Consider the following 11,275-nt stretch of genomic DNA (forward strand, 5'->3'; position numbering starts at 1 on the left):
TGTTTCCATCAACAACATGTAACATACAGTAAGCACAGAACCCAGTCTGCGTTTATAAGTCTGAGATATGGGAGCTGTGCAAATCATTTGTTTTATTAAAAAGGTTCAAGACAGTTAAGAAGAACCCAATTAACTATGGTGCAGCTTACACAGACTCACAAATATAAAATCACAAATCAGCAAAGATTTTTAAAAATGGAAGTATTGCCTGATTAAGAATAAATGCAGGTCACCAAGCACGAGGTGAATGGGTGATCGGGATTTGGAGAGACTAACAGAGATGTAGCCTAGTTTGACAGATTCTTCAATGAGTGTGTTCAGAGTCTGAAATCTGGAAGACTTGCCAGGAAGCACTGGAATATCTTGAGTCTAGAGATGACAAAGGCATAGGTGAAGATTTGAAAAGCAGATGGGCTGAGGCAGGAGCAGAGACAAGCTATGTTATCAAAGCGGGATTTGGCCAGTGATACCAGGTATTTTAGCGTACAAGTCACTCTTTAGTCTGAAAATTGAATTACATTCAGTTCTTAAAACATAGCAGGCTGTGCCTCATTTTTCTTGCACCTTCAAAAATGTTTCACCTTTCCCCACTCTTTTACTATGATCCACTGACTGTATTGGCTGAGTCTGGTATAAATCTGGTTATAATACCAATTGTGCATCAGTGTAACACTGTTTAGGATGCATATCAACTTAAGAATGGCAGTATAACTCAGTCAGATGATCATATCACACATCCATATCTATGCATTGGAAAGAGTATATCTCCAATGTAAAATTAGGTTTAACAGCGATGAGGTGGCTTGTCACATCCCATGGATACTCTATACACAAGTGCAGCCATTGCTATACATCATTGTACCAGGTTTGCTGGCTGCACCAATTTATAACTATTAGTTTTAAAGTGCACACAAGTACTTCTTATATGTTATGAGGGTTGCTGGCTATACGACTCTTACAGGCAATGAGTTACAGATTCCACCTCCTGGAGTCAAAATTTCTTCCTCACATCTCCTCTAAACCTCTTGCCCTTACCTTAATCTATGCTCCCAGTCACTGAGCCCGCCAAAGGAGAAAGTTCCTTTCTGTCTACACCCTTTTATACATCTCAGTAATGTGCTATCTCAGATCTCTTCTGCTGCAAAGAGAAGCAATCCCATTTCCAACATCTCTTCATAATTAAAACTCATCAGCCCAGCCATATCTGGTAAATTACATAACAAAATTTGACAGAAAACAAAAGAAAGAGATATTGCGCCAAATGATCAATTGTTGCAAAAAGAGGTAGGGTTTCGGGGAGAAAGAACAGTGGGGAAGTGGGCAGCTTCACAGAGGGAATACCAAAGATTAGGACATCAGCAGCTGGAGGGATGGCCACAAATTATAAAGTGATTCAAATCAGAGATACGTAAAGAGGCCAGAATCAAAGGTATGGAGGTACCTAGGTGAGATTTGGCAGTGCTTAACTGGGAAACAATATAGATTAGAAAGCACAGGAATAAGAACATGAGAAATAGGAGCAGGTATAGGCCATATGGCCCTTCAAGCCTACTGTGCCATTCAATAAGATCACGGCTGAGCTTTTTGCGAACTCCGCTCCATTCACCCGCCTGATCACCATAACCATCAATTCCTTTACTGTTCAAAAATCTACCGTTGCCTTAAAAACACTCAATAGGATAGTCTCAACTGCTTCAGTGGCAGAGAATTCCACAGATTCATAACCCTTTTGGGTGAAGAAGTTCCTCCTCAACTCAGACCTAAATCTGCACCCCCTTATTTTGAGGCCATGCCCCTAGTTCTAGCTTCACCTGCCAGTGGAAACAACCTCCCTGTGTCTATCCTATCTATTTCCTTCATAACTTTCATTGACGATGGGTGTACAGATCGTGGTATAAATCAGGTGGGCGTTTTTAATGAACTCAGGTTTACAGAATATCGGAGCCTGTCTAGGTGTACATTCAAACTGTTAAGAAATAAATCGACAAGGACTTCTACAGAAGATGTGCTGAACAGTCTGATGACATTATGGAAATGGATATGGTTGGTTTTAAGAGATGATACAGATGAATGGCTGGAAGCTCATTGAGGTTAAATAAGGCATCTGGGTTATGACCAGTCTGACTCAGTCTCAAACAGTTCCCAGGGAGAGCAATGCGGTTAGTGACTCAGGAATGGGGTTAGTGGCAGGGTTAAAATACATCTTGGTCCATTCCTCATCTATTCCCAATGCCTCCCTACATCCTTCAGGCACCTTAAGGATGAAATCGCAGAAGGTGCAACACCTTCCTGTTTACTTTCTCCCTCACTGTCCAAGGCTTCAGATACACTTTCCAGGTGAAGCAGCAATTTACCTGCACTTTACTCAAACTAGGTCTACTGTATTCACTGCTCACAGTGTCTATATTGGGTAGACAAAACACAGGCTTTGCGGAACACCCACATTCTGTATGTAAAAATGACCCTGAGCTTCCAGTGCCCTGTCACTTCAACACACAACCGTATTCCCTGGCCAACATCTCTGTCTCAGGCTTAGTGCAGGGCTCCAGTGAGACTTGGATCAAGCTGGAAGAACAGCTTCTCATTTTCTGCTTGGGGACCCTGCAGACCTTTCAAGGACTCAATATTGAGTTCAATAATCTTAGGGCCTGAACAGCTTCTTCCGTGTCCTTTACTGAGCTCCAGACTCCAGGCCTGGTCATGATGTGGGCTCTTTTCATCACAGCCAACCCATTTTCACCCATTAACAGTCCCTATTAGAATCTTTTCTTTCTCTCTAGCTCACCCTTACACATTCCTTTGTCTGGTCAATTACAGTTCTTTTTCCCTGGGCTTCATCTCCACCTATCGTTTACTCCTTCCCCTCTTCCCCACCGCACTCACCCCCACCCCATTCCCTAACCTTCAGCATACATACCACCTTTTCCTAGCTACAATCAGTTCTGATGAAGGGTCACTGACCCAAAACGTTGACTCTGCTTTCTCTCCACAGGTGCTGCCAGACCTGCTGAGGAGTAGTTTATCTTTGTCACAGTTACATATGATGCTATTTGTAACTTTGCGATGAGCCGTTTCAGTACTTAGCAGGGAATGGAAACCTATTTAGAGGGATTCAAACACAGAGCTCAAGGAAAGGTTAGCTGAGACTTAAGAGGCAGCAACATATGAAAGGATTTTGAAGAGGAAACAGAGCTTCAGATGGAATAAGAGGCTGCAAACAGAGAGGAATCAAAGGTTTTTCTGTGGAATGCAGTGACAGCAGCAGACTTATAGGTCTGGGCAATGTCACTTCTGGACAGAGAACCATTAAAACATCAGCTAAGAGCTAAGGAAGGAAGGTGGAGTGGTCAGCTGTTTAGTGAGAATAGCCACGTTCTCTTCCTCATATACCTTAATGAAGAGAGAAGCAAAAGAACGGGATAAGTTCAGAGTTAGTGTTGGAGGGAGCCTTAGAGGAAGTTTAAGCTGGTGGATAAGAGGAAGTGAACACAGGAAGTCAGAGATGCCTAACAGCACAATGTACTGCAAAGTTATTTCTGCCCAAAGTATAAATTTGAAATTTTCTTAAAGCATTACCTTTCATAGTAACTGAAACTATAATTATAACAAAATCCCTCTCACCTGCAGTTGTACCTATTACCACAAGGAATACATAGCCAAATTAATCACATTGTTGTTTGAAAATAGGGCTTACCCCTTATAATCACAATTTAAAAGCAACTTGGACAGAATATTTACAAGAAATTGGCTAAGTGCTAATTCTGGCAAGTTTCATGAGACTTTCTCTTTCTGAACTCTAATGAGGTTTCTCACATGATTCTCTAAAACATGTCTCATTGGTTATTCACTATGAATCTATAGTACCCTGTTGTCCCACCTTCCCTTTAGCCAAAGCCAGAAGTAGACACCACTACTAGAACTTCCCAGCATTCCTGGCACCAACACCATTTTTAAATCTCAATCATGTACCAGGTCAGGCTTAGCCAGCCCTCAGTCACCCCTCACTCTGCATGTACTATGAGAGGAACCCAAATGAAATGCTTCTCAGGGCATAACGGTGACATTCCATTGCATGTACAAGTGCACATTCATAAATGTTCTGTTGTTTAGCAACCAAGCTGTACAGGCTACCTATCCTTGGCCTCAATTCATGTTAAAAGCCCATCCAAGGAAGTTTCACTTTTCCTCACAATGCTCAGTGTAGCCTTCAGCTTGGTTATGCCATCCATGGTGCAGCCCTGCCTCCCAATGAAGACAGGGTGATTGTGATGGTCAAAGACACCAGGCCCCCACTCTCCCCTTTGGATTGGTTACACTGGACATACAGGACTGACTGAAGCCCAATCTCTGGACTGAAGGGGTCTGACCACCCCAGGCAGCCGACTGATCATGTCCAAGCCCCTGGCCTGGCATCAGACAATGACTTACTGTGCCAACAGCCCCTGACTTGACTGACTACTACACCCCAGAGAGTTTGGGACATGACGATTTGGTTGAAGCATATGCTGTGTAAGCTGCTGGCAAATGCTGTAGGTGTGAGACTGACATAGCACAGTGCGGTACAGCAACATATCCACCCCCTTGACTGATCACTGTGAACAACCACGACAAGCTGCCTCACTTTGTGTTTTCATTAAACAGCAAGGCAAGGTAGAAGTACTGTGTGCTTTTAAGCTATGACGAAAAAGGCGAGACAAGGAAAGCAGAGACGCTGTGAACATCCAAGCAGATTTAAAGTGATTATGCGCTAAGAGAGCAAGTGAAAAATCCGGAGATGCCACCTGCTCCAAACAAGAGGTGGGTGTTTTGTTGCAGTGTTTGAAGTGGCTTAGAAGGACCATGGTAACGATTGGTGCTCATTGCCTTGAAACCACAGTACAGAGTTGCAGGACTGGATTGTAAGTGGTTGGAAATGTACCATGAGGGTATGGCGAGGCTGATATAAGTTCAGTATTAATGTCCGTGGGATCATGAGAGGTCACTACCAAAGAATGCACCTTGTGATGGTAGTGGCTGCTATCCAAGATGGAGGCCTGGAGAAGAAAGCAGGCAATTGGAGTAACCAGCTAACTGCTCTATATTGTCACACCTAGTTTCTATCCAGCAGGTGCGAAAGTGGGAAATTATAATTAATGAAGCAAAGTTAAGTCATAATAACACGTTAATGGTTCCAAATAGGCATCTTGCCACTCATTAGTGAGTTTCTTATCTGGCCATTTTCCTGATGGGACTACGTTTATACTTTCTCCCACAACATAAAAAAACTGGACAACAGACATTTACTACAACTACTATGTACAAACGTTACATTCTTCAGTTACACAAGTGTTTGAGCTAATATTGTGGTATTATGTTACAACAGAGGAGCATAGTTCCAGAAAGGTGTCATGCTTCTAGTGATTCGGGGTAAGATGGAGTATGAGATCTTTGTTAACACAAAACTATTTTCTAATCAACCTGTTTGGAGATGGAGATGTTATTACACACCTCTAGAACAGGTGGGACTTGAACCTGGGCCTACTGGCTCAAAGATAGATATACTACCACTGCACCACAACAGCCTTTGAGACCTTTATATTCTCAAGCCTCATGCAATCATGCAGTGATGATATCGTGAGCAGGTCTCTTAAAAGTATATTAACATACTGACCATGAGACACAACACAAAGTGTATCAAAAGGCTTTTATTGGATCTCAGGCTTAAATGAGAGGCACAATATACTACACAGAATACCCAGCAAAACAAAAGTGTAAACTCATCAACATCTTTGCCTTGATTGACAGTTGCTGCAATAAAAATAATGACTAACTGTCTGACTGCTTTTCCCTCAAGTTGGGCATTCTATAGTAAAATACCACAATTACAAGCCAACAATTTCCACAACTGGAATGATTCCCCATGGACTGAATTAGTTATTTTCCAAAATATCTTTTAAAAAAAATGCATGCAGCAAATTCAAGTTCCAGTTTTACATAAATCTGCAGTGTTGTACCTGAATCTCCAATCACAACAAGGTCAAATGCCTGCCAATATGGAAAAAAAAAAATCAATTGCTAAATTAATTTGATCACTCAGTAAAGAGAAGATATGGAGCACAACTTTGTTGCAGAAACCTTCACATTATTTGCGATCAGATTTCTTACCTGCTCCTTCGCTTTTCCCATCATCTCCTATCAGGGGAACAGTGATCGATGATGTTACACCATCTGGCTGCACCGTTGTGTAGACCACAGGCAACGACTGCACAACCACAGGTATGTGCTGAAGGTTTCCCATTTTGCTGGGTAAATTGATTGATGGCACAGTGTGTATAACGTGCAGGATCTGCTGTCCTCCAACCCCCTGAGACGAGGCCAAGATAGAGCCTGGTGATAATACTGCTGGGATGGCTGAAGTAACATTGACCGGTCCACCAGATAAGAAGTCCGAAGAAGAGCATGAAGAGACTGTTGTTACAATTGGAAGTGAAGATGAAACCAATGGTGCTACAGGTGAGGTCCTAGATTTGTTTAAGGACAAATCAACAGGTTCTGTCTGTGGCTGGTTATCATCATTTGAAAGTAATTCCTCTGGTGGTTCCATTTTAATGTTGCTTAGTAACACTGGTGCATCTGTTTTTAGATCACTAAGCAACGTAGAAGATTCCATTTTCACATTATTTATCAACATGGGGACTGCTTCCATTCGCACGTATTCTGATGCTTGAACTGACTGTTAAAAAGAGAAGAAATTTCATTTTAAAATTTGTTGAAAAATGCGAAACTCTCCTGCCATAATACAATTCAGACACATTAAAAAGTGCATAAATAACTGATTTATGATAATATTTTCAAGCATACAAGAGGCTCCAAAAATCAGGCTGGACATGATAATAGTCTGGCATCACGTCTACTCAGGTAATAGAAAGGAAATGATTGAAATACTTAGATTACTGTATTGCTGGGTAGACAAGTAAAAAAAGAACATATTTGCCTTGAAACAATGCATATTTAGGTATAAATCTTATAATCAAGTTGGTATCACTTATTTCAAGTCATCTCTAAAATAGTTGCCTGATTTTAGACCTAGGGCTTCCCAAAGCTACCTTGAGATGAGGAAAGTTCATTCAGTTCTCAACGAGGCCAGTGCTGTATACAATGCATTACATATAAACTCACAGCTATCAGCATTGCACAATGGAAGTGAAGCAATCTCTTAGCACTGCAGATCCAGAAATTACGTTAGCAATGCAAATATGGCCACTGGTTCAATGGAACTCCCTACATTACAACAGTAACTACACTTTCACGGTACATCATTGGGTGCAAGGTGTTTTGTGATAATCACAGTTCGCGAAATGTGCTATGGAAATGCCAGTCTGTCTTTTTTTTCTGTACAACACAAGTGCCACAGAATGGTGGGCGAGTCATTTGCCCAACTGGATTAAAATTCTATTTAAGTTACTGTAGAAGCAGCTCAGACGAGCCACTTAGTCTACAAGGTGCTCTAATTGGTAATCACAGAAAGATACATGGCCAACGTCAGTTCTCCAAAGGAATATTTTGGAAGTAAGCAACACTGCAAGGCAAAAACAACTTGCACCATGGTGATCAGTTAACTAAAAAAACCAGAGCCACATACAATGTCTATCATTTAACATTAATAACGGCAATTCACTTAGAGGGGAATTGTGGTTCCTAGTCTTTTCCAGAGACAATTAATAACAGGTAAAACTCAATCAATCAAATCACATTTGGGAACATAGGAGTAGGCCAATCAGCCCCTTGAGCCTGCTCTGCTTTTATAGGACACAGCTGATCATTTATCTTAATGTCATTTTTTGCCACATATGCCTCAGTACTTGATCTCGTTTCTAAACATTTCTCTACGCACCACTGTTTTAAACTACTCAACTAGTGAAGTTGCACATCGTTTAGATAAAGGCTTCCAAAGACACACTGCCTGCTGGTTGAAGAAAATCCTCCTCATCTCGGTGATAAATGGCTTGCACCTTATCACGTGACTGTGACCCTGATTCTACATACATAACTGTGGAAACATCCTTTTGGTATCCACCATGTCTAGCCCTTTAAAAATCATATTTCAATGAGATCACTTCACATTCTTCTAAATTCCAGGAGAATTTCGGGCCATTATCCTCAATTTCTCCTCATAGATCAGTGCCACCATTCTGGGAATTAGCCTGGTAAACTTCACTGCACTCCCTCTGTGGGAAGTATATGCTTTCTTAAGTAAAGGGATGAAACTTGTACACAACACTTCAGGTACAATCTCACCAAAGTTTTACACATTGAAGCAAGATATCTTTACCCCTGTACTTAAATCCTCTTTTAATAATGGTTAACATACTATTTGCCTTCTTAATCAGTTGTTGCATCTACAGGTTAGCTTTCATTGACATATGAACAAGGATGTCTATGTCCCTTTGAACATCATTTACAAAATAGTCTGCACCCCTTTCCTCTTACGCTTATCTATTTATATTCCATCCTCCATGTTCTTTCTACTCACGCAGCCTACTACAAATCCCCTCAAAGTTTCCTGCATCCTTATAACTCACATTCCCACCTAGTTTTGTGTCATTTGCAAACTTGGGAATATTACATTTGGTCCCCACATCCAACCAGTGAAATAGGTTGTGAACAGTTGGGTCCCAAGTGGTCCACCACTGGTTACAGCCTGCTAACCCGTACCATTGACCAAAGGTAGAATGACCCATTTATTCCCACTCGTTTTCTTTCTATTAGCCAAACCACAATACATACCTGTATATTATCCTGCATCCGATAGGCTCTAATTGTATTTACCAACTTCCTGCGCGGAACCTTATCAAAAGCTGAGATTCCAACTGCACCATATTCATTGGTTTCCTTTTATCTGTTATGCCTGTACCGTCCTCTCAAAACTTTTAACAGGCTTGACAAACACAATTTCTTTTTCATAAATCCATGTTGACTGTGCCCAATCAGATCTTTTAAGTGTCCAGTTATCCAATTCATCATAATAGATTTCATTTTCACTACGATGGATGTCAGGATAACAGTTCTGTAATTCCCAGTTTTCTCTCACGCTGCCTTCTAAAATAGTGGAGTTACTTTTGCAACTTGTCAATCTGCAGGCACCATTCCAGGCTTGATAAAATACTGAAACATGATCATTACTGTATTCACTATCTTTACAGCTACCTCTTGAACACTCAGATGTAGATCAGTGGGTCCCAGGGAACTTACAGTCTCAATAATTTGTTCAATACTACTTTCTTTACCAATACTAATTGCTGTTAATTCCTGACTCTCACAGTAATGCACCCAAAGTTTGCTCCAAAATTGGCCATTGACCTGAAATATTAACTGTTTCTCTTTACAGATGCTGTTTGATCTGCTGCATTTTTCCAACATTTTTTAACTTCAGATTCCCAGCATCTGCAGTATTTTGTTCCTGCATGGAAGAAATGATTCATTCGTGGTACAAGTAACTACGGAACTACAGATTAAGAGCTGGCCTGTAATTAGAAACCCTGAAGTAATGACACAACCAATTTATCTTACTTACTGTTATAATAATTTTCTATTATGCATCAAAATCTGTGGAAGAGTTTCCACCCTGGCTGTAAGAATATGCAGACAGCACAAAGTTGAACACTTTGCAATCAAGCGTTCAGTTCACGGACTCACGAATATCCTTCTTCTGCTGCTTCTTTCTTCAACTAAGATTCAGGTAAGGCATTGGTGTACTCTCAGACATGCCCAAGTCACCGTGTGCACTCCAACAGCTTCGTTTCAAGGCTGGGTGGTACTGGAGGTATTTTGTTAGACAGCTCTGCACTGCTGTGCAGTGATTGCTTGCCAATTGGATTCCTCTGGACCATCTTTATAGCATCTCCCTTTCTCCAAAGTTGTGAGATACCTTTTGTTCTGTAAAAATAGCACTACTTAAAACAATAAAGAACTGCGGGAATCTCAAACTAAAGCAAAAACAGTTCTGAAGAAGGATCACTAAACAGGAAACATTAACTCTGCTTTCTGTCCACAGATTTTGCCAGATTTGCTGAGTTTCTCCAGCACTTTTTGTTTTTGCTACTTAAACCAATCTCTCTCCAATATTTAAAAAAAAATTTATTCTCCTCCTCTCCTGGGGAAATTAAGTCAGTGAGGTAAGTGTACAACAGATGTCATACATTATCCTATGTCTCATATGACAGCCCATTATTCAATAGCTTTTGACAGTGAGTGTTGGGACATTGACTGCAGTGGTCTAAAAACCAAGCTCAACCTTGTCCTCAATCAATCAAGGCACATAGCTATCACTGGAGAGTAATGAGGGCAGGAAAGTTGCTCAGTTTTTTTTAGAGCATCAAACAATAATCCAAATTCTTTCACTGGGATTTTTTTTATTTTCAGGCTAAGTGTGGATCAGGATGTCTTTAAGGATAAGTCCACTGGATCAAGTGCCAACCAAGTGCTTAAATCTTGACCAGGGACTAGTCAACTAATCCAGTCCCATGCCAAGCACTCCCATCCCACATGAAGCTGCCAGCCAGTTACAGGCCAGCATTCACTATTTGTAGCAGTGATGTGGAGAAGGTTGAACAGCACCCACATGGACTCGAGCCAAGTGACTTTTTTTTGTAAGGAGAAGTTGGGGATCGTGGAGTGGGGTTTGCAGAGACTGTGTACCAGACCCAGGGAGGTCAGAGGCAAAGAAAGGCATGTGTCCCTAAATTCCCCAGATTAGGGCACATGCTGGCTTCCAGTCCCAAACTCCAGCAGGCAGGCTGTTTTCCCAGTTGGAAAGGCAGCCACTTTTGTCGCCTGCAAGGAAGGCAGATAATTAGACCAATGTTGTGTTGAGGCCTTAATTATGGTCATCAACTGTACACTTAAGGGCCTAAATCGGTGGTTGACTGGGAAAGTCAAGCATGTACACTCCTTTCCTGAACTTAAATGCTGAGGTGATGGGGGGGGTCAATATATCTCAAGTGCCAACCTTCCTGAATATTTGCCCTTCCTGCCACCTTTCCCTCACTTCTGGAGAGGGGAAGTTCCGATTATCTTTACGCAGACTTGTAGACCATGTTAGTTATAGACCATTTATTTCGGTTACAGCTGCAAATAAACCAGACCATAATTCACTTTATATAACCCCATAGTATTCTGGAAACATAGTCCAGACTGTAAATAGAACCACCTTCTTTGTTATTTACCAAGCAATACAGACACTTAGCACTAAATGATTATAAAAACAATAACATACTTTGTTCATGTTTATTAAAAA

At 41.2% G+C, this 11,275-nt stretch overlaps 1 protein-coding gene across 10 annotated transcripts in view; it reads right to left on the reverse strand.

The window, feature by feature from the left end:
- The window catches only part of klf8 (Kruppel-like factor 8), an 82,358-nt gene that overhangs the window by 37,639 nt on the left and 33,444 nt on the right, over positions 1-11,275 (reverse strand). For 9 of the 10 annotated variants that reach the window (XR_007263620.1, XR_007263621.1, XM_048604994.1 and 6 more), the window contains one exon: positions 6,145-6,712. Coding sequence is in view for 8 of the 10 variants with exons in the window: in XM_048604994.1 (XP_048460951.1) it covers positions 6,145-6,712 (568 nt within the window). In the remaining 2 variants the exon portion in view is untranslated. Of the gene's footprint in view, positions 1-6,144; positions 6,713-9,553; positions 9,660-11,275 lie in introns of those variants that run through there. The other variant, XM_048604998.1, reaches the window with a different exon arrangement.

The sequence above is a fragment of the Rhincodon typus genome, chromosome 14 (assembly GCF_021869965.1).
Source record: "Rhincodon typus isolate 14 chromosome 14, sRhiTyp1.1, whole genome shotgun sequence".
NCBI lineage: Eukaryota > Metazoa > Chordata > Chondrichthyes > Orectolobiformes > Rhincodontidae > Rhincodon > Rhincodon typus.